Below are 23,866 nucleotides of genomic sequence, written 5' to 3'. Positions count from 1 at the left end.
GAAAGTGGGAGGTAACCAACCAATGTTGACTAGTTATTTTCCTTAATCAAATTTGGTGTCATCTCATGTGTACAGTGGGAATGGAGACAGCAGCAGTTGATTGTTGTTCTTCCCATAGCCCAGGCTGACCATCCTCTTACTGGAGCTTGCTAGGGCATCGCGTCTTTCGCAGTCCTCTTTTCTCTGGAGCAGTTGGGTGTCTGCAGACCATCTCATACCATCCACCCATGGTGAGGGACGGTCAGCCTTCCCCTCGGAAGGGAGAACTGGAGGAACAAAAAGAACAAAAAGCCCCCCGGTTCCTTGCACCAAGGAGTTCAGATGATTTTCCCTCCAGCTCACCACCCTTCAGCCAAATGTCGACTCTCACCCCTGCCTTGCTAAGGCACGGACAGTTTGAATGGGGGCTGACTGCTGTCCCCTTTGAGGCCTTAAAAACAGCTTTTACTGGGCAAGTAATGACTGTCCTTCCACGTGAACTCAGTACGGCTTTGGAGATAACCAGCCAGTTTGTGACATGACTCAATTTTAGGCCATCTAAAATAGTCCACGGAACATCCTTTTTATAAAAAAGGTGAAAAAATAGTGCTAATGCAGTACCTGCTGTAGAATGTGAAAAGCTTTTTTAGCTTTGGCTTATACTTAATAAATGATATTAAAATTAGATATTTCAGATTTTGGCTTTGCTTGTCAGCTAGGTGTCCGGTCATGGTATTTAGGCAGATTTGCATATAGCTGGAAGCAGCAAAGTTACTGCTGGTGCTTTAGCCACTCAGGTCTTCTGCATGGTACTCTACTGCTCCTTGAATTACAGTGCTTATTTAGAAATACAAGATAACAGAGTGTTAGATGACTGTTAAAAGTGCCACAAAGCATACACGATCTGATTTCATGGGAATACTCTTTGCTTCCCTTCAAGTTCCTGGTCTGGCAGAAGCTCAAAGGCTATGGCACAATACTGAGGCTTTTAAAGCGGTTTTGCTTCGTTGTCTGGATAGAAGAAAGCAAATTTCTGCTTCGTCTTTCCGAGTCTTCTTCCCTCTTCTGCTTCCCCAGTTTGTTTTTCGGTCGTCTCCTTCCCCACCGATGAGCAGGCTGGCATGGAAGCAGAAAATTTGCTTGAAAAACAGCACTGGGATGTCAGTATAAATGGGGATGGATTCACCTCGCTTTGTTGGCCACCTGCCATAAAAACGTCCATCCGAGGTGGTCATGTGGGCTCGTAATGTGTTTCTGGAAGAAGCTGAACCGGAGCCGGCTTAGGCACCTGCTTAGGATGAGCTGAAGTGCGTCCTGGTTGTGCCAGTCTCTCTTCTCTGAAGATGAAGTTAATCTAGAGGAGTTTCTCTTAAGACTTAAATAAATACATTGTTCTAGTTTAAACTTGTCCTGTTTAGGAGAGTAAAATTTCCAGCCAAAGGGAGCATTCAGTCTTTTGCCTCTAATGAAAGGTTGGTTTTTCCAGATCCTCAGTTTTTGCTGTTAATGTTTGAATAAAGTAACACGTGCTTTTTGCATTAGTAAGGAGAGGGTTGAATGTGGTGCAAAACTGCGTATTAAAAATGAAGGTGTTCCCTGTTCTGTTCAGTATTTTTGTTGTTTTGTATCACTGTCTGATGAAACGTGTTGCTTTTCTTTCAGGATTACATTTTTGGGAGTTGCTGTTGAACCATGTTTGCCAGTCTGGAATTACCTGAAGACCTGTTGCACGCCACAAAACACTGAAGTTGTGGAATTTGTTTTGGTAGGTAAAATAAGCATATGACACGTTTGATTGTCTCTTGTTCTTATACATTCTCCCCCTAAGTGTCCAACTGCCAGGTCCTTGCCCCTCACATTTGTGTGTGTGGCTACCAGAGGGTTACGGGCATTTGCCATCAGGTTTGTGTCTGTTCCCAGACCTTCCTCCCAAAGAGGAGAGTTGAGACACTGTCGTGGTCTTATCCCTCCTTAATGCCAAAGCTTGACGTTCCAAATTACTGGAACTACACCTAGCTAAGTTGTTTCAGAGGAAATTTTACTGCATGTATAGGCTTTTTTTTAGGTATCCTTTAATATTACAACAGTGATTCTTGGCCTTATTTAGTCTCCTTGTGTAACAATATGGCACTTGTCTAGAATTTGTTTAAAAGTCTTTTTTGTGTGTTTTTGCCAAAAACAAGTATGTAATTTTAATCTTTGTATCGTGGAATGGTGGTGTGTATATAGGTTTATTCATTGGTCAGATTTAACAAGCTCGGAGATCACTATAGTAGGGAACAAAATGATTGAAACAATTGTAGCAGGATAATACACTGTTAACAGATTTTATAATCAGAGAGTTTCTGGGTTTTATAGGTGATACACTCTAAAAGCATACGGTGTGGGTGCATGTGTGTATGTTATGTATTAAGAGAAAGCCATCTCCTCAACAGTATTCTGGCGATTCTTCTCTGTCCTCATCCTCAAAAAGTTAATAAATACATATTTTCTCACTGGCACTTAAAACAAAGGAAACAAGAAAATCTTTGAGTGTATTATTCAAAACGTGTGGGTTTTTTTTCTGATTTCCTTTTTTCCCCCCTCTTGAAAACTGTTTTTCAGTGAAGGCAGAAGCAAGGAGGGTTCTGTATCCTTTGAAAATTATGTTGCTACTGCTATCAGAGACTTTTTCTCCTCACTCTTAGTTCTGCATTCCTTTAGGGACTTGATTGTAGTCTCATTTCGGGACTGATTTTTCTTCCTCTTCCCTGTTTGCATAATTTGCTTTGCATAATGGTCAGCGTGAGGATGAGGACCATGCTCAGTGCTGACTTCTGCCATCTGCTAGTGAAGGACATCAGTCTGTCCTTCCTTCTGCTCTCAGTCTTTCCAATCTTTTGTGTAATTTGGAAGAGTACTTTTTCAGGCGTAGGGCAGGATTTTAGTACTTCTTTTTAAGTTGGACACCCTGCATATTTGGTTTGAGATGGTGCATATTCTGGAGTGACATCAGTTGTGAAAGTTTATTCTGAGTTGCCTGAAATGTCTAAGCAGCTTGTAAATCAGTAGACTGTGGCAGAAAACCATGGACAAGTTATTAGACAAAGCCTTATTTTTATTGACTCGCTTTGTGTAGTGCCATGGTTGGAAGAAAGCAACACAAGAGGTTCCAAGTTCTCTTTAAGAAACAAATTGACATAACCTTAAGTTTGGATCAGTTGAGCGGATCTTGGGATGAGGATAACCAAGATACCAGGCTTTTGTTTTTGTTTTTTTTTTCCTTTCTTTGTTTTTTGTAGCCCCAGAGACCAACACTCCCATCTGGCGGTGCTGGCACCTCGCAGCCTGCCAGCTTTCCGGTGTTCAGCTGCTCCCCGCTTAGCGACAACTGGCTGTTTCAGATTTTGCTCTTAATCCCATCTCTCCCAGGGACTGGATGGGATTTTCTAAGTATTGCCTAGTCACACGGTGCTGGATTTGTCGTGCAGGCTTCCCTTTGCTATCAGGGCTGTTGGTGGGGGACAACACATGGCATAACAAACTGCCGCTGGGTTGCCCGTGGCGTGCGGTGGGATCCAGCTGTCCATCAGCCCAGATCTAGACTGTGGCATTGCCGTATCCTACGTGAATTCTTCCACTGGAGAGTGTCTGTCTTGCATGTGTTAGTCAGTCAATTGTTTTATCCGTATGCTAAGTGTACCCGGGAGCTCCAGCCTCCAGCAGCCCGGGGTGTGCCCCGTATCCTTCAGTTTGGCCACTCTGGTCTTCATGGGCTGTCCCCTGCCACCTATAACCCCCATACGATACTGCAGGTGTGTTTTGGCTATTAGTCTGTTACCTGGCTGTTTATCCCCACCTCTCTTACTTCAGTTACATATTTTTGATAATTAGACTATACTGAATAAGACTAACTTTATTGTAAACAGGCATAACTCTTTTTATGCTGCTGTAGCCTCTTCCAGGCCAGCTTCATGGGTAGATCATAGAATCATGGAATGGTTTGGGTTGGAAGGGACCTCACAGATCATCCAGTTCCAACCCCCTGCCATGGGCAGGGACACCCTCCACTACACCAGGTTGCCCAAAGCCCCATCCAACCTGGCCTTGAACACTGCCAGGGATGGGGCAGCCACAGCTTCTCTGGGCAACCTGTGCCAGTGCCTCACCACCCTCTAAGTGAAAAATTTTTTTCTTAGATCCAATCTAAATCTCCCCTCTTTCAGTTTAAATCCATTGCCCCTTGTCCTAACACTACATACCCTTGTCCAAAGTCCCTCTCCACCTGGTAGTGCTGGACTTGCTCTGAGTTTCTAGAAACAATTGTGTGATGGGAAATGTTAGATTGGGAACTCTAAAGTAAGCGGGTGCAGGGCGGGAAGGAGGCCGTGCGTGTTGTTGGAAGGGAGGATGATATTCAGAGATGTGAGAGTCGTTGAAGGACCAGAGTGTTACCTGTGGGTGCTTATGCTAAAGGCTTTTTGTGTTTAGGTGGAAGAGCGTTGGGCGAGGGCGCACGCTAATTATGGTCACGTGCTGGCTCGTGATTTATGGGAGTCAACCCTATAAGCAGGAGATTACAGAATTTGTTAGGACGAGGGATGCACCTGGGATTCATTTGGTCCGAGGTGGACGGCGTGCTGTGCTCTGCCTGAAGAGGAGGAGTTCGCAAATCATTACTTCCTCCTGTCATACTTGGGATAAATTATGTCTGAATATAGGAACGGACTAAACTGCCTGTGTTTGAGGAGGAGAGAGGGAAGATGGATGTAGCAGAGATCCTTGAGGAGCATAGTGTGAGAAAAAAAAAAGTGTGAAAGGAGCTGTAGCTACACGTTCTTAACCAGAATGTAACATTTAAAGCTCAATCTTGTTTGGTTTTTTTTTTTCTTAACTCGAGCTTTCCCTGCAGTCCTAAAATTTTCTGTGTCGCATGAAACAAGGGCTGTGGTCCTTCGGGATTTAGCAAACTACACTTTAATGGTGTTCATGAAGGGCCATAATTTCAACAAATCCTGTCAGATCTTGGCACGTTGAGGCGAGGTTGGTGGAATCTGGTCTAAGCTGCAGCATTTTCATGAAGTCTTTAAAACCACAGTTTAAGCAGTTTGGGAGTCTTCTGCTCTTTCACAGAGAAGATAGATGCTTCAAACACATCTGTTAAAAAAAAAAAAAAAGGTTTGAAATGGTGGTGTTCTTGCAGAGAAATGTTTGTTTCTTTGGTGTCAGGGATTGTCAGAAGTACTCATGTTTCTTGCTGCAGGTGGAACACCTCATCCCCTCCAAGTAATTGTGCTTTTTCAACATGTAGGAGCCTGTATACTGAGCTGAGGTTTCTCTCCCTGAAAAACTTACTCAAGATTTTCAGATAAATAATTTTCTTCAAAATATAGTGCTTATGTTTCACAGGATGCTGGCCTCCTGTTCAGTGCACAGAATGACTGTGCTTGGTTGTGAAAAAAATTATTTGTGCAGGACTCTCAGCTCCTTTTTCCCTGAAGTTGGTGTATGTGTCATGAGTGATGCAGGAATGCAGGAGAAGGAATTCTGCCCTGCTTGGTGTAAAGCCAGCGCTGGTAAGCAAGTTCCCTGTCCAAGAAATTATGTTCGAAAATCAATTAAAACAGCTTTTCACAGATGCTTATTAATTGTCATTCTCTTTTTCTGGGCACCTGACATGAAACTGAGTAGTTTAACTTCATGGAGGTGCCAAACACTCAGACCTGTAGTTTAGATCCAGAGCTGAGCAGCAAGGAGTCTGGAGGAAAAAAGATTTAATTGTCTCTGTGTTCACTTAGTAGTGAATTTTTTAAAATTTTTGTCTCTCTTCCCCATCTTTGAAGTTTCCATGGTAATAAGTAACTTAGGAGAGCACTATGGAAATAGATCAGTGACTGTGAAACGTTTTTACTTACTTTCTGTTACAGGACTGCAGAAGAGCTTGTGAGACAAAATTAGCTTTGTTTTTAATCCGAGATTTGAGTCGTGTTTGAGAATGAAGACCTGGTGCTGCAGTATGAAGGGAATAACTATATGTAAAATAGGTGATTATTCATGAATGCCTTTTAGCCTGCCTAGTGTGGTGTGGGGTTGCAAGGGAGGGAAAAAAACATATTCTATAAAATCACAGTTAAGTGTGTGCCTAGAGACCTGACCAAAAGCTGAGGGTATTTTGTGACTTCTGAATCCTTGTTTTTCCATTTTTAATATTGTCCCTTCAGCTCTACATTACGTGAATGTGCAAACAACATAGAGCTGAATCTAAGCTTGTCAAACATAGTTTTGTTTTTTTTTTTAATTAAAAAAGGCTGTTTTCTGGCCGATATCTGCAGCTCACCTTTAATCTCAGAGCTGTGGTTTCAATTTGTGTTGGGAACTTGAACCTCTGCCAAGAATCCAATCTGTGTCCTATTGAAGAGCGTGTCGTCCCCGAGCTCAGCGTTTTGGGTGGGTTGTGCCGAATACCGACAGCTTTGGAGTTATGAGGTCTTGACAGTCTCGGCTGTTGAATTGATTTGGTTTTGACAGCAGTGGTCACCAACAGGTCCCTTTCTTGGGTTTGACATCAGCTTTGGCCATTGGCATAGATGGTTTTAATCTTTTGGCAATGATTGTGAAGCGTTGAGTGCGAGAATAGAGGTCTTGGTGCCGTAGCCCCTGCAAAGGCTTGTGTTGGCGTGGAAGAATGTGTGTCTTAACTCAGTGTTGGTATTGTTCACATCATAGTTTGTACTTCTGTACACGTAACAGCTTAGATTGTTGTCTTGATTAATGTCAAGTAAAATTTATTACAAAATCTAGGCGTTTTATAAAGTAAAAAATGGCAGGTGTGTGACTTGACGTACTGAATTAATTTTTATCCAGGCACAACAGGGACATGGGGGGAGTTGTGGGCTTGCATGGGGGGAGCAAATTTCATGTTGTAACGTGCGTAAGCAGCTGAAAACACCTGAATCTTTACAAACTTTTAGAAGTAAGGCATTATATGCATGAGATTTCCCTGAATGTAAGTAAAATATTTGCCAAATGCTAAATTTCTCCTGGTGAAAATGTGTTACAGATTTCCCACTGCTTTGCTGGACAAAGGAGCACCTATTGCACCTGCAGTCCATAAACCCATATTTGATGTTTTTCCCTGTCTTTCTGTAACTCAGGTATTGCTGGGAGTCTTATAATTTCCTGGCAGTCAGGCACTGCAGAGTTGGTACTGGGTGCTTGCTTGTCCTCTGGATGATATGGAGATGAATGTAATTGATTTTCTTCTTTTTATTTTTTTCCCCTCTACCTTCTTTTCTACCTGACTATCCTTTAGGTCAACTGGAATACTTCTCAAGTCATGTGCAGCAGGATTCTGTCAGGAAATCACTTCTGTTTGTTCTAGTGGACGAACAGCTCAGATACTGCCATGGCCACCGTTTGTGAAGTTGCACTCTTTGTCTCGCAGACACTAGCATTGGGTCACCCGGTAGGTTTTTTTGGTCAATGGTCTTATGTGCCACTGAAAGCAGTTGTTAATGTTTTTATGCATTTTCTATATTTTTTTTTTTCCCCCTTTCAAGCATCATCTTGACGTCTGACAGGCTCCCGTTGTTGAAAACAATGATTTTGGATGATCTACCTAACTTAAAAGATACATATGCCTCCTTGTACTCCTCAGCTATGGAAGACTTAGAGGTGGATTTTGATTCAGGACTGGAGGAAGATGAACTGAAACAGGAGGCTGCTCCTGAGGATTCCACAATATTTGTAGCTTTTGAAGGAAATATAGGCGACAGAGACTTTGAGCAGAAACTAGATATCATATTGGAGAATGTGCCTGGCATTTTACACATGGGTAATGTACCTTCTTGGCGTTTTTCAACTTTCTTTACAATATTTATTTACCTAGTCAGGGTGCTTGTGCAAAGAAATAGATTATATTGGTTTTGTAATAAAATTTGTTGAAGTTATTCTTAGTGAATTTTGGAGCTGTTCTTCTCAGAGACACAGAGTACCAGTTTCTGTAGTTGTTTTATTGTTTAAAACTGATTTCACTAGTGAGTTTATTTATTCCTATTCAGTTCCCATGTTTTACTTGTTTTTTTCTTTTCATTCCCCTCCATTACACATCGCTGTGTTATTTGGAAGTGAAACCAGGCTTGTCCACACAGGAGATGTTTCTTACTACCAAAACCATCCAGTGTAAACCACTGCAGTTCATCTGAGGATAGGTTCACTCTCAAGTCACTGGGTCCGTTCAAGACATTACTGCCCCTTTGCTGCTACATTGGCCTACACTACCTGAGATTATTTTTTTTCTGATGGAGGACGTGGAGTTCTCTTGCGTACCCCTGTATGCCCACCAGGGTCTGGGGACAGCTGTGTAGCTAGTGAGTGATAACAGGCTTTTGGGACAATAACATCTTTTCCCAGCACATCTAGATCTGGAAAAAGACATCTGTCCACTGTCTGAACATCTTTATAAAGGGTCTTACGCTAATGAGTTGCGGAGTCTTACTCGTACAATTAGAATCTTTCTTAATAGACAGCTCTCCCTTGGGAAGGGCGCGCTGTTGTGGTGGTTCGGGTGGGTGTGCGTGGGTCAGTGATACGCTCCCTCCCCACCGCCTGTTTCCCCAGCAGTGCCCCACATCTGAGCTTAACAGCTCCATTTTTTGCCGTTAGTATGGTTTCCTATGGAAACAGATCAAACCAGGTGGGTTGCCTGAAGTGCGGTGGCAGAAACACAACCAGAAGAGCCTTGGAGACCAGGACCACAGCAGCACTGATCTGACCTGGCATGATGTCATATAACTGCAGTCTAAAAGCCACGTCATCGCCCCTGCGCTCTCTCCCTCTTTCTGCTGTTCATGACCCAAGCTTTTCCTGACAACTCTAGGTCGCCATTCCAGCACGCTGCTCATCTGTTGCGTGGTCTTTTGAAACTGCACCGTACAACGATGAATCCACCTTTCTTCTTCAGGCAGGCAGTCTTTGTGTTTAAACAAAACTAATTTTCTAGATGAGGCACTGGAACAGGTTTCCCAGAGAAGTTGTAGATGCCTCATCCCTGGAAGTGTTCCAGGCCAGGTTGGATGGGGCTTTGGGCAGCCTGGTGTAGTGGAAGGTGTCCCTGCCCATGGCAGGGGGGTTGGAACGAGATGGTCTTTGAGGTCCCTTCCAACCCAAACCGTTCTGTGATTCTATGAGGTTTTATGATGTTCGTTGCGTTGCTTGTTTTTTTCAATAATGTGAAATACCTTTCCAGAAAAATAACCTATGACTCCTGAATAACCAAACGGAGTTTCTTTGTCACTTTGTTCTTTTCTTTCCCCTTTGTCCAGTCGTAGTCAATTGGGTCTGGCGTCCATTCTCGAGGTGCTCGCCATTATCTCGCGGGGAGATGAAAAAGCTGGGATAAGACAAAAATGCTGTGAAGAAACACCATTATTTTGAGCTGTGTCTTATGAACAGTTGAAAGTAGACATAAAACCAGCAGATAATGACTGGTGTAAAAGGATTTATGTTAATACTGTGCATTAATTATGTAGTTTTTGAATGGAAACAAATTCAATCTGTAGCAGTACGGAGCTGCCTTTGTTATACGGTGGCATCTGCGTGCTGGGTTTGCTATAAATATTAATGGTAGGATTAATAAACATGATTCAGACCTCTGCTGAGAGAGCAGAAGGCGAATATTTAAAATGATCATTGTCAAATTAATTTGAAAATTCTCCAGGTGACAAGTTATTTAAACCGATTCAGAGCAAGACAGGATGTTCAGAATGTCGAGTTCGAAGTGACGTTGGTTTAGGCTCAGCAGATGCAATGTTTGAAAAACGAGAAGCTCGGGTACCTATATCTAGAAACACTGACACTGATAATGCAATTTTTATATGTAAAATATTGGAACATTAGTAACAGTAAATATAAGACTCTTGGAACCACCACAAAAGGTGATTTTAAAACTCCTGCTGTCATGTTTCCAGCCAAAAACATGTTTATAGGTAGAAAGAGGATGAATTTAGAAATGCCGTTGCTGCAGCAGCAGAAGGGAGTTGGTGGATTGGTTAAGGACAAGAGATTCCTAAACAGGAAGGAGTTATTTGCATTCTTAAATAACATGTTCTTCGGAATCAAAAAGTTAGCAAACTTTTAGTAAATCTGATGTTACAGTGGAAGAACTGACTGATTAAAATCTGGGCCGATGTTTGCAGTTTTCAGAGGGACTTCCTTTTCAGAAAGCTGGAACCTGGAAACTTACAAACCTTGTTAGGAATAGGTTTTTAATTAGCCTTAAATGCATTTTGTAGCAATAATTTAGTTAGGTACCACTTCAGGTAAATATATCCAACATGGCTGCCCTGCTTTTTTGCTAATTCCCACCTGTCACTTTTAAAACAACTGATCTACGTAGAAACACTCATATGTAGACGAGGTTTTCAGAAAACTGGCAACTAAATACTTTGCCCGACTCCAATACGCTTTTTTGCAGTGGATTGAACATACCTATTCAGTAAAACTAAATAACGTGGTAGAAATTAATGAGATAGTGCTAGGACTCTGTTAGCGCTGGCTTTCTGAAAAAAAAAAAATGGTTTCACAAGCATTTGTAGAGGAAATATTTCAAGAATGAGGGTTTCATTCTTGTAGTCAATTTTTTCACGCATCCGTCTGGTCCACTAACTTACTGATCTGTTTTATTAACACTTTCATATCTTTTCAAAGTATCCACGGAATATTTCAATTGTTGAGCAATGCTATTAAGTGATTGTGTTGGCCATTGTGTCGGTTATCAATCGGGTAGTTTTTATATTGTTAATTTTTGGAAAATACCTGCAATGGTTTGGCAGTACTGATCGCTGTACGCCTGTGCTGGACAAACCTCCTGTACCTGAGACTGACCACTGATAATTTTCAAAGGAAAATAATTGTTTCAGTTTTTTCAGCTGTGCTTTTTTATTAAGTTATTTCGTCATACATGTTTGAAAACTGCCTTTGCACTGACTCTGACCGTTTTTCTTTTAAGAATCCAACAAGTTAAAACTGCAGAAGATAGAACCTTGGAACAGCGTCCGCGTCACCTTCAATATACCCCGGGAAGCCGCTGAGCGGCTGCGAATTCTGGCTCAGAATAACAACCAACAGCTTCGTGACCTGGGAATTCTCTCCGTTCAAATTGAAGGTATTTCACACCTAATCTGCTTCCGAAGGCATTGAGCTAAAATTTAAATATACTCCGCAAGCGATTTCGTGTACGTGGTTAATGTTGCCAAACTTCTAATTTAGTAATTTGGAGAATGACTTCAGTGAAAAGATAGCTCAAGACTTGTATTCTTTCAAGAATAGTTTTAATAATTAATAATAAAAATGATAGCTGAAGATCCTGTGAGCATCAGAGAACTTCCTGAAAAGTTTTTTTTAAGTGGTAGGTAGCAAAACGTGCCCTAATTTTTTTCCCCTAATTGTTTCGTATGAGGCTTTCTTAAAAAAAAGTTTTCACCAGATTTCACAATTAAAATATCCATTCTGGACAATTGTCCAAGGGCACACTCAGGATGGCTCCAACTGCATTTAATGCTTGTTATGGTGTTTGCTTTTCTTAAAATTGAGATCTGGCAGATAAGGGTAGTATGATGCATAACTGTCCTCCTCAAGTGCGCGTTATGGGTAAAGTTTGTTCTTCCTTCTTCGACGTCTTTTAAGTGTCCTTTTGGAAATGTCTGTGTTCTGCTTTTCTGGGTATCATTCAGTTCACCCAAATTATGCGTTACTTTTAGGGGAAGGTGCTATCAATTTAGCTTTAGCTCAAAACAGAAGCCAAGATGTCCGGATCAACGGGCCCCTGGGAGCAAGCAACTCGGTGCGAATGGAAGCAGGGTTTCCCATGCAAGGGGGACAAGGTAAATTCCTTTGGTTTTTATTTCTTTAGCTTTATACACTTGGAAATTTGTTACTAAGCTAATCATAAAATTTCACTGATTATAGCAACTATTGTTTGCAGAATTCTAATTGCAATTTTAATAAATGTGTGTTCTTGTTTCTGTACTGTCAAACCATGTCCCATATTACGTAAACTAAATAGTTGGCTGTGTTTTGTCCCACAAACATTGGAGTGATTTGGGTGGGGCAGATTGGTTTGTTTGGGGTTTTTTAAAGGGTTTGGTGGTTTGGGTTTTTGTTTTGATTTTGGTATTTGGGTTGGTTTTTTTACATAAAGACTGTTAAAGCAGATGAGTCTAGTACAATGAATTCACTTTGAAATGTGCATGAATTATCAGGTTTTTTGTTTGTTTTTGTTTTTTTTTTCAGAATCCTTTATTCAGTGTAAAATAATAAACTATTTTAGATTAAATCTGTTGTAATTATGGGAAGGACAGGACACTGTCATTGTTAGTCTGTCTTCTTATTTTCTGATAAACTTTTGAGATCTGATGATAGAGAATTAATTTTCATGGACAGGTGTAGTTATGCATGGTAAGTAGTTTTTGGCTACAAAAGTCAGATTTTATGTAGAGTTAAGACAGCTAACTCTGTAATTTATTTTAATAGTTGAATCCTAAGGCAAAACAAACTAATTAGTATCTTAGTAAATAGGATTTAAAGCAATTAAAAAACTGGGAGTGTTTTTTTGTCAGAGATGCATGTGTGACTGTTGATGAGAAGGAATGGAAAGAACATTTTACCTCTGTAGAAACCTGATAAAACAGTAGTTAAATCATTGTGCTTAACGAGGAATATAAAACATTTAAAGAAAGGTTTACTTTGAAAGCGGCTGCTCTCGTCTTTGCTGTGACAATAATGAGCTTCATTTCCTGCCTGCAGGTCAACAATATAAATGTAAACAGTAAAATAGAACAATATAACCAACAGGTCAGAAACGATTTTATAAAATAGTTTGGAAGAGAAGCATTGAAATTTTTCTTCTTCCAGTGCCTCAGTTACTTCCTAGTATTTTGCAGGAATCTTAGTAAACGTACGACTTCGATACCATCTTGTCACTTAATGACTTCAGTGACAAGTCAGGCTCAAATAATTCATGAGCCGGTCGTGTTTCCTTCTGTGGCCTTTTTAAAGGTTTGATGCGAAAGGAAAAGCTTCAGCATGACCTTAACCTGTGTGGTTTATACCAGAGAATCTAAGCTTTCAGACAGAAATATGTGTCCTCAGGTTATTTTGGACAAACAATTCTTAAAGTCTAAAGAAATGTTTTATTAACAAATACAATTTTTTCTTGTTAAAAAAAAAAAATCTTAAAATTCTCTACGTAAAAACTGCAAGGCTTGATAATTTTTATTTTTATTTTTTAAGGTTTAATAAGAATGAGCAATGCTGCAGCTGTCATGATGTCCCAGAGTGGAAATGTGCCCTCCTCTATGGTGGCAAGTGGTGCTAGTGCTGAGCTGCAGCCGAGAACACCTCGGCCTTCCTCACAGCCAGGTGGTAAAATTTAGTCACAGTACTGACCTGCAAATGTTCTTGAGTTTTTATTCTTGAGCGTGTACTCGTAAGAGCACTCCAGAATTGTCCTGGAGTATTTCCCCTGCCTTTTTTGGGAGTTCCTCTTTCTGTGGAACCCTCCCTGCCCTCATTAATTTGGTAAAATTTTTCAAATAATTTGCGTGCCTAACGAGTCACCAGCTTGCTTGGCGTTTTGTTGCAATGTGTTGAGCAGCGGCGGTGGTATTTTTGCAGTAGAACTGTTGGGACCAAGCTTGATGTTGAGATAGAGGCAAGTGAGGGACTGGTTGAATGAGGCAGATGTCTCCAGTAGGAAGCAAACGCACCAGGCTGAGCACAAGTGCTTTACAGGAGGGGTGGGTAGACTGGAAGTGTAAGGACTGGGGGTCTCAATGTGAGAATGTTGAGGGTTTTTTTTCTTCACAATTCTGCCAGTACAAGTTACTTGTGTTTTGTGACTACAGAAAGAGAGAGGGGGTTATTACTTGTCCCTCCCTACAGTGGTGGCAGTACTTGCCAACTTCTGTAGATCTCTGCAGTATTTATTCTTACAGACAGCATTTTTCATAAGTGCTTCAAATATTCTGGGAATATTAGTTTATGATACTGCCTTAATTCCTCATTATGCCACTTTTGTAACTGGTAGGGATGGTAGCCTCAACAGATGGGTTATACATACAAACGGGAGGACGAGAGGCTGGAGAGCAGCCCCATGGAAAGAGAACTGGGGGTTTGGGCTGATGGCGAGTTCAGGAGGAGTCAACACCGTGCCCTGGCAGCCCAAAGGGCCAGCCGTGTCCTGGGCTGCACTGAGCACAGCACCGCGAGCCAGTCGAGGGAAGTGATTGTCCCAGTCCACACCACGCTGGTGCAGTCCCACCTCGAGCCCTGTGGGCAGTTTTGGGCACCTCAGTGCACAAAGGACATCAAACTGCTGGAGTGTGTCCAGAGGAGGGTGACCAACACGGTGACAGGTCTCGAGGGCGAGACGTACGAGGAGCAGCTGAGGTCACTTGGTGTGTTGGGCTTGGAGAAGAGAAGGCTGAGGGGTGCCCTCATGGCAGCGTACACCTCCTCACGGGGGGCAGCGGAGGGGGTGCTGATCTCCTCTCTCTGGTGACCAGCGATGGGACACGAGGAAACAGAATGAAGCTGCGTCAGGGGAAGTTCAGATTGGACTTTAGGAAAAGGTTCTTCACTGAGAGGGTGGTCGGTCCCTGGAACAGGCTCCCCAGGGAAGTGGTCATGGCACCAAGTCAGAGTTCAAGGAGCATCTGGGTGATGAGTCATATGGTCTAGTTTTAGGCAGTCCTGCGAGGAGCAGGGAGCTGGACTCGGTTGTTGTGGGTCGCTTCCAACTTGAGAGATTCTGTGATTCTGAGGGTGTAGAGGGCTGACATTAGTCTGTAGCAACCAGCACTGTCGAGCTATCGTGCTTTATTTTAGAGGTTATCGATTGATAAGACCTGGCTTCTCGGGATTCCCAAACATTTTGAAAACTTAAAACATTGCCTGGTCTGTCTGTTGGAGAAATTGGAACACTGAAGAGTGAATTTTTATGCAGAGTAAGCAAATGCAAGCAAGCAATTCACCCTTTCTTGTTTTGGGATGGGTTTTGTCTACAGTAGGTTATTTTTTTTACTTTTCTTTGCTATTTTAATAGATGCAATGGACCCGCTCTTATCTGGGCTAAATATCCAGCAGCAAAATCATCCATCTGGATCTTTAGCTCCCCAGCTCCATTCAATGCAGTCAGTTCCTGTAAACAGGCAGATGAACTCAGCCAACTTTCAGCAGCTCCAGCAGCAGACGCAGTTGCAGACACGTCCTCCCCAGCCACATCAGCAGCCACAGCAGGGTATTCGACCTTCATTTACATCACCAGCACAGGTTCCAGTTCCTCCTGGCTGGAACCAGCTTCCTTCTGGAGCACTTCAGCCTCCTCCAACCCAGGGAGCATTGGGTACCTTGACAGTAAACCAGGGTTGGAAAAAGGCCCCGTTGCCTGGACAAATGCAGCAGCAACTTCAAGCAAGACCATCTCTAGCAACAGTACAAACTCCTACTCATCCTCCACCTCCATATCCTTTTGGAAGCCAGCAAGCTTCCCAGGCTCACTCAAACTTTCCCCAAATGAGCAATCCTGGCCAGTTTACTGCTCCTCAAATGAAAAGCCTTCAGGGAGGGCCCTCACGGGTTCCTACGCCACTACAACAACCCCACCTGACCAACAAGTCTCCTGCTTCCTCTCCCTCCTCCTTCCAGCAGGGATCTCCTGCATCATCTCCAACAGTTAACCAGACGCAGCAGCAGATGGGACCAAGGCCTCCCCAGAGTAGCACGCTTCCCCAGGGATTTCAGCAGCCTGTCAGTTCTCCTAGTCGTAACCCTATGGTGCAACAGGGAAACGTACCCCCCAACTTCATGGTGATGCAGCAGCAAAACCAAGGTCCACAAGGTTTACACCCTGGTTTAGGAGGTAAGACGTACTGAGACCTTCTTTTATTTTAAATAGAAAAGAAGCGTGAAATGGCTAGAAGTAATGTTGCTATTAGTGTTGAAAAGATCCTTTAAGAGACAGAGTAAAGGCATAGATTGAGTACAAGGTGGGTGTGGGTGAATTAGCATCAGCATCACTCCGTTCCTACTGCCTGCCTCCGTCCTGCAGTGTCGCAGTGATCGCCCCGGGGAGGGCTCTGGGCCACTGCAGAGAGAAGCTGCTGTGTGCAGTTGCAGGTTGTGGCTGCCAGTCCTCCTCTTGAGAGTTCTTCTGTTGCCTTTCAGCAAGTTCAGCATGTTCAGAGGTGGTGTGGGTTTTCTGTCTTGGTTTGGTGGTGTTCTCTTTTTGGGGGGGAGGATTTTTTTTGAGAAAGAGAGTAAGTGTAATAAGAACAAATGAACATATTCTTTCTCTCTTCAGCTTCCTCTGTCACCACTTACATTTTCTACTACAGAAGTGAGGTGTTATTTTGCGTCCTTCCTTTCTAAGTTGTGGATGTTTCTTCTTGACTGTCTTTGTTTGTCATCAGTTTCTTCCCATATAAAAGAGGAAAGAGCTGTTACTGCCATGCTGTTGTACTCCCTATTCTGAAAATTAAGAGGTCAAGGGATGTTTTAACTTCCCCTTTGGCTGTGATATCTTTAGTTTTCTCCTCCGCCCTCTGCCCTCACATCTTTTACTTACTACTCCTAGAATTCTTCTCTAACAGTGAAGGAATTTCATTTGTCAATCCCAAGATCTCTTTTGTGTCCTCGGTGTTTCTTTCCTCCCTTGAGCCTTTTGTAGTTCTGTGCCAGACTTGTAGCACTTCTTTCTGCTCATTTCTTCATCTCTCTGGAATGGCTGCTCTCAGATACCTGTACACAAGCTCTCGCTTAAGCCTTTGAAGTGTTTTCTTTTTGTACTTTATCGTTTGAGCAGTATTCTTTGTCCACCTACACACACATATATATATTCTGGTTTCTTGCATCCTTACGTTGTATGTCTGAAATCTGTCCAAGGAATACCTGTTTCTTGGCCTGCTAATCTGGACAAGCTTCTTGTTTTCACTGTTTGTACCATGGGTCTCATTGGAATTCAGATGGATTTGATTCAGATGAATTGTCTCAGTTTCAATGTTCTCCTCTACCAGACTGTTCTTAAGATCTGCCAGTGCCATATACTTGGTATATCTTATCTTGTCTCCATCTGGAAGCAGTTATTTATTACAGTCACATTTCCCCACAGCTTTGCCTCGCCAGCCATGTGTCCCCAGCTAGACAGCATAGCCAGGACCTCTAGGTAGTATAACCTCTGTGTTCTCCTGCCTTTCTGAGTAAACCTACTACAAACAAAACCCTACTGTTTTTGAGTTAGAAATGATACCCCAAACAAACTATCAAAATACATTATTGGGACTCACTGTAGACCTTACTGCTAAAATCAGTAATCCTGCTGTGAGCTGTATCCTCCACTGATTTCTGCTGGTTTCAGCAAAGCTGTGTTGCTTCCACTTGCTGAGATTTTTGCCTGGCTTTTGTGCATGCTCATTCCTTGACACAATTTACATGTTAATTAAGTTGTAATTGTGAATCTTTCAGTTTTTAAGCCATCTTGCATTTAAAGGTTTGGTGTAAACAAGTATGTTTAAACACTTTCCATTTCACCTAGTTAATTTAGCAAATCAGAATTTTTGTTAGATTTGGAATAGGCCAAGTTAACACTTCTTTTTTTCCCAGTTCAAGCATTTCTACCTGCAAAACTTTCCTGAAAGTTTAGCAGAACTAAAACTAGAGTTCAGTGATGTGATATTTTGAGAAGTACATGTTCCGTATTTGCAGATGTGTCTTATTGTTTGAGCTGTAAACTTGATTATCTTGAAATATTAATTATAAACCTAAGGCCAGATTAATGAACACAAGCAATACAATTAATTGTGAGAAAGCTGCAACTAGAAGGAACCAAAGTCAAATTCTGTGTATCCTGGGTCGGAAAAATAAGGAAGGCCGGGGTGGCTTCGAGGTCTGTGGCATCGTCTGTTTGACAGTGAGTTAAGAAGAAGTGGGTTCTCTTAAATCCGTCCGTGCTGCTGCTCACGTTGGTAGGCAGAGGGAAGGTTTTGCTCTGTGATGTGTCAGGTGAGGGCCTGATAGAATGACGTGCTCTTGCAGTAGGAAGAGCAGGGCTACGTCAGCGAGAAGCCGTTCTGGACGTGCTGTCTCACGAGGTTACTGAGCCCACTGTGCGTTGAGAAGATGTTTTGAGTGTGGGCACACAGAACAGCAGTGCCAAGGAGCACGAAGGAGCGTGTGCCTGGTGTGTTATGGTGAGAGCTGTCGTTGAGGGGAGCACATCGCTGTAGCAGAAATGCAGGCAGACACGAACGACTTGCGTGGAGTAAGCTAAAGGCCTGATGAGAGTTGAGGTGCACTAGAGAAGAAAACAGCAAACTGTGTCACCTTAGTTTCTAGTTTCTAAGAAGTCAAACATGGACTTTTTGCCTTCTCTGCGGGGTAAGTTTTGTACTTAAATTATAGTTTGAACTGAGTCATAGTAGATCGTTAGGCAGAACTATTGCCCAGAGAAGAACCATAAATGTCTTCAGGGGTTTTGTATATTGGCAAAACCCACTTTCTGCCTAAACCTGTAACGTGACAGTACAGCCTCAGAGGTGTTCTTCCCATCATACTCCAATGATGGATTTTCTTTTTCTTTTCCTGCTTACTAATAAGAAAATTCTTGTGTTCAGGAATGCCCAAGCGCCTCCCACCAGGGTTCCCCGCCAGCCAGGCCAGCCAGAACTTCATGCAAGGGCAGGTGCCCTCCACAGCTCCGGGAACAGCAGGGAACAGCGGAGCGCCGCAGCTGCAGGCTGGCCAAAACGTGCAGCACACAGGTCTGGTTGGAACGTGATGTTCCTCAGTTTTTTCTGTTTTTTTTTTTGTAGAAACACCTTTACTTGTGTAACGCAGATACCAAAACATTAAACTCTTGTCATTGATAGGGAGTCAGCCAGCTGGGGCTGCAGGGGCATTCTGTGTGTATTGCTAAACGAGGAGAAGAAAAGCAGGAGGCTGCTCATATTTTTCAAACAACCCAACTATTATGGATTAGGGCTGTGGTACTAGGATCCAGAAGTATTTGTTAAGAAATTGCATGGAGGTAGCACTGAAATTTGGAGGCTAGGGATAATAAAGATACCACACGAGGAACTTCTTGTCCAGGGACAAAAATAAAGAAAAAAAAAAAGTGTTATTATCTTAGAAGCAGAACAACAGAATAATCTTGTTCTGCTTTGAAAAGATTATTTATTAGTTCCTTTGAAAGTCTACTTACAGTCAGTCCTGTAAAAATTAAATCTTCAGTTCACAGATATCTGCATTTAACAGTTTGCTTATTGGTCTTTTGTCTGAATTATGGATACCCTGATAATGTCATTTCATCAGTACTCCATGTGTGTTTGTTTTTTAACCCGTTATAAAACAGCCTCAAGGTTTGAAGGTTTTTTTGATTAGGAATCATTCTGAGTTAGGTGATATTGTGGAAGATTTTTGAACTTACACATGGATAACAACTGAAATTAATTTTACTGTCATGTCTTCTGCAGTGAGGTACATGGGAAGTACCAGCCGAAGTGTTTATTTTGGGAAGTATGATGTTCTGGTTTGACAACAAATGGGTATCTGTAGCATCAAACATTGCATCACAGCACTGCAAATATGTCAGATATTCCAGCTCACTGGAAAAGGGAGGAAAACAAAAACAATTTAGCAGTACTAATTCAGCATCAAAAGTTGTGAAAACTCTTATACTGCTCCAGTCGGACTCTTACTGGCAATTGTTGTTTTTTTTTAAGGTGGCCAAGGATCTGGACCTCCTCAAAATCAGATGCAAGCACCACATGGCCCACCAAATATGATGCAGACCAATCTAATGGGACTTCATGGAAATATGAACAACCAGCAGACCGGTGCTAGTGGGGTGCCACAAGTTAACATGGGCAACATGCAGGGACAGCCTCAGCAAGGACCACAGTCGCAGCTTATGGGAATGCATCAGCAAATGGTATCCTCTCAAGGACAGATGGTAAACATTCAGGCTCAGGGATCACTGAACCCTCAAAACCAGATGATGCTGTCTCGAACTCAGCTCATGCCACAAGGCCAAATGATGGTGACACCACAAAACCAAAATCTTGGTCCTTCTCCCCAAAGGATGACCCCGCCCAAACAGATGATTCCCCAGCAGGGACAACAGATGATGTCTACACACAATCAGATGATGGGACCTCAGGGCCAGGTCTTGTTGCAGCAAAACTCAATGATGGAACAGATGATGACCACTCAGATGCAAGGAAATAAACAGCCTTTTAATACTCAAAACCAGTCCAATGTTATGACGGGGCCAGCTCAACTGATGAGAGGACCAACCCCAAACATGCAAGGAAACATGGTGCAGTTCACTGGGCAGATGATGGCGCAGCAAGGCCCTGTGAATGGTAATCCTTCTCAGGTTATGGGAATTCAAGGGCAAGTTTTAAGACCCACTGGACCTGGTCCTCACATATCTCAGCAACTTGGGGATACTACTACTACAACAAATAATGATGTCAACTTGACCCAGATGTTACCTGATGTTCCCGTGCAGCAGCCAAACATGGTGCCTTCTCATATGCAACCAATGCAAGGAAACAACAATGCTTCAGGGAGCCATTTCTCTGGCCATGGGCTGCCTTTCAATGCGGGGTTTAGTGGAACGCCAAACGGGAATCAGATTTCCTGTGGGCAGAATCCTGTTTTTCCTGTCAATAAAGATGTTACGCTCACCAGCCCGCTCTTGGTTAACCTTCTACAAAGCGATATATCAGCAGGACACTTTGGTGTGAACAACAAACAAAATAATCAGAATGCCAACAAGCCGAAGAAGAAGAAGCCTCCAAGGAAGAAGAAAAATAATCAGCAACTAGAACAAACAACGTAGGTTTAATATTACATTGATTTTATAAGGGGCATGGGGAAGCTCCACAGGCAACTTGTCAATATTTTCTCAGCAAGCATGGGGACTTGTATTATTTCATATTGTAGCAATTTCTCTCAAGAGTTAAGTGATAACCCACTGCCAAGTCTGTCACTGGAAAGTTCCTTCAAGATTAAAAACAAACCATGCAAACATCCCGGCTCGGTTATAAACCCAATTGTCACAGCACCATTCCTTACTGGGTAAAGGAAGTGTAGAACGTGGCACATGGTGCCACAGCCCTTGCAGTAGGGGGCTGCCTTTTTTAAGCAGTCAGCCAGCCACGAGCAAAGGCTGGGAGGTACTTCCAGAAGAATTAGAAGCCTCCATATAACATGTGCAGTAGAGACTTTCAAGGGGTTGCTTCCTGAATTATATGTATATCCTGACATGTTTCTGCCTGGAATCGAGCTGGGCTTCTCTCTTGGTTGAAGCTCCAGCTAGAATTTAGAGGGAGGAACTGGTACTTTCTGGGAGTGAGGATAACAAGCCCAAGCAGTGCTGGTCTTCCTGGCCCAGGAGAGATTAGGAAGGAAAAAAAAAACCCACAACGCTTAAGAGGGAAGAGGCAAATGGATAATATTGAGAGATAATGAATGAATGTACCTGTTTAGTGGAAATATGAGATTGCTGAGTCTCTTCGTTCCTCTTTGGCCAGCGTGTTCTTCATTGGCCAACTGTCCTGTGACCTTTTGCTGTTGGCAGTCTGCTGGTGACAGCACAGGCTGGTGGTCTGCTGCTGCTGTACCCTTGCTCAGCTCAAACAGTAGAGGCAGGTGCACCGTGTCTAATTATTCTGGTGATATTCAGATGAGCCACAGGGGCATTGACAGGAATGCACCTGGTGGAGCTTCTGGGGATTGTTTCCAGTTTGCTTTAGAAAAAAATGAAAAAACTTTGCACAGAAAATTATGACACAAGAATGTCCACATTTCGAAAGTCAAATTCTTAAAAACAAACAGACAAAAAGGTGGCACTGGCACATTAAGCTACTGTGTGGCCCTGGTTCCACCAGACCCACTCCTTTTGAATAATCCTTTTAAGTCTTTAACCTGAAGTTTGTGCTGCCTTTTCCAGAGGCACATGTCCAGTTCAGTGCAAAGAGTGGGTGGCACTCAAGTACTAAGCGACTGTTCAATATTTTATTTTTTCCCTTGGTTACTCAGTGCCTAGTCCCAACCTGTATTTTCTACACAAGGTCAAGATTCCTTCGTGAAGATGGAATTAATTTTCTCGTGGACATTTTAGCTCTGGACTGAAACAACTCGCGTCATCTATAGCAAACACTCTTTTGTGACAATCGTTACTTGGCTTGACAAGTCCCAAAATAAAATGCAGGAGCTGTTACGTGCATTTTACAGGTGCAGAAATGCTGCGTAGCAAAGGTGAAGCAAAGCATGCAGATTTGATAGGCCTTGGAAAAAGTCTTTCAGATACCTGCTACGTCATCACGTATGGCCATGGTATGGCGGTGGCGTGCCGAGCTTCCTGGCTTTGCTGCTCTGTGGCTCCATGGAAGGGAGGTGTACGAGGGCATGTGGGTGTCTTCGTTTTGCCATTCCAGGAATTTTAAGTGCGAGTAATTTGGCCAGAGTGGGTTGTATCAGTGGATTGCACAAGGCAGCGTTGTGTGGTCCGGTCGTGAAGACTGGTAGTAGTGTGACGGGAGAGCGTGCATCTTTGTGCTGTAGATCCTGCAGAGAGTCTCCAAATAAATAGCAAGCAGATACTTTCCTGTTCACCTGACACTCAGAGCTATCCAGATGTCTTTCAGACAATACCAGTGTCCCGTTTTTCTTTCTATCGAAACCGTTCCTGTTGCATAGCTGCTGCCCAGCAGCAATTTGGGTAGTACCGGTAGGCACTGCTGGTAATTTGCAGCAAAAATACCCAAATCTTGTGTCACTATTGGTCATTGGCGTCTTTCATGGAAAGTTTTCCCGTTTTGCCCCAAATCAAAGGCAAAAATGGCTGTGTGTTTCTAGGTAGGAAAGGCCTGGTGCTATGTTTAAAAAAATAAAATGCTTCAATTCTAAATAGATCCCAATAAAATAATAGTAACCATTATGATAGCGAGCTGTCTTGCCGTGGAAATGACAAAGGATTCCGAGGGAGCAGGCGAGTTGGCACTCTCTTCTGAGAAGAAAATCCATTAATCCTTAAAGCAAAGCCTTGTTAGGATTTTGTTTTCACGGGTCTTCCTGATGATCATCCAGCTTCAGCGTGGCCTGGGAATATCAATAAACGGGTGTATAAATCTCTCCTCGGATCTTATGAAGCCTCACAAGACTATTTGCTTGTTTAAAAGTTTTCACAATAAATAAACCTCAATTGCAGCTTTTCGACTGAGCTATGACAACTTAAAAGAATTCCCAGCATTTCAGTAAGGCTTTTAATCAGATTTCGGTGTGCTTAGCAAAGGAAATCCCGCGTCGTACTTGCTCTGCCACTTAAATTTTCAGTGAAGGTTCTCTTGCCATCGCTGCCTGCAGGATGCTCTCTTGGCACCTGATATGAATTAGCATTTTGTTTCTTGGTGGAGTAGATGTGTTAATCACTTTATCCTTGCAGGAGCGTTAAGAAGGGAGGTATCCTTAGAAAAGTTTGAGGTTCTTCTCCAGCAAAAGGAGGGTGACTGCAGTGAAAGCTGGCTGTAATACCGTCCTGCCTCGTTCGCTCTCAGCTTCCCCAGCATCGTTAGGCAAGCTCAGCGTTTTCCTGTCTTGGAGTTGCTGATTCTTTTAGATCTGATTTGGATCACTTTCTTTTGTGTCAGAAGCAAATAGGATGCTTTTCGTCTCAGCTTCTTCTCTGTCGTTCTTCCTCAAAAATTTAAAAATTCCTCTGAATTGGAGCACCAGTTGGTGCTCTGAGTTAAAGTACCTCTCTGGTCCAGCAGACCTTGTGTGGAAACACAGATAATTTGATAAACATGCTAAAAATGATTCTGTTTTTTATTCTTAGAAATAATTT

At 42.7% G+C, this 23,866-nt stretch overlaps 1 protein-coding gene across 1 annotated transcript in view; it reads left to right on the top strand.

Annotated features, from left to right (window-relative positions):
* Positions 1 to 527: 527 nt before the first annotated feature.
* The window catches only part of NCOA6 (nuclear receptor coactivator 6), a 41,292-nt gene continuing 17,953 nt past the window's right edge, over positions 528 to 23,866 (top strand). Inside the window, exons 1-10 of the mRNA XM_086623160.1 lie at positions 528 to 574; positions 1,642 to 1,744; positions 7,271 to 7,423; positions 7,518 to 7,792; positions 10,967 to 11,122; positions 11,718 to 11,840; positions 13,249 to 13,377; positions 15,062 to 15,877; positions 18,627 to 18,773; positions 19,734 to 20,853. Of these exons, the coding sequence (XP_086479286.1) occupies positions 7,558 to 7,792; positions 10,967 to 11,122; positions 11,718 to 11,840; positions 13,249 to 13,377; positions 15,062 to 15,877; positions 18,627 to 18,773; positions 19,734 to 20,853 (2,726 nt within the window). The 5' untranslated portion in view covers positions 528 to 574; positions 1,642 to 1,744; positions 7,271 to 7,423; positions 7,518 to 7,557. The remainder of the gene's footprint in view (positions 575 to 1,641; positions 1,745 to 7,270; positions 7,424 to 7,517; positions 7,793 to 10,966; positions 11,123 to 11,717; positions 11,841 to 13,248; positions 13,378 to 15,061; positions 15,878 to 18,626; positions 18,774 to 19,733; positions 20,854 to 23,866) is intronic.

Source organism: Tauraco erythrolophus, chromosome 18 (genome assembly GCF_009769465.1).
Source record: "Tauraco erythrolophus isolate bTauEry1 chromosome 18, bTauEry1.pri, whole genome shotgun sequence".
NCBI classification, from domain to species: Eukaryota; Metazoa; Chordata; class Aves; order Musophagiformes; family Musophagidae; genus Tauraco; species Tauraco erythrolophus.
This window is presented reverse-complemented; position numbering and strand designations above follow the sequence as displayed.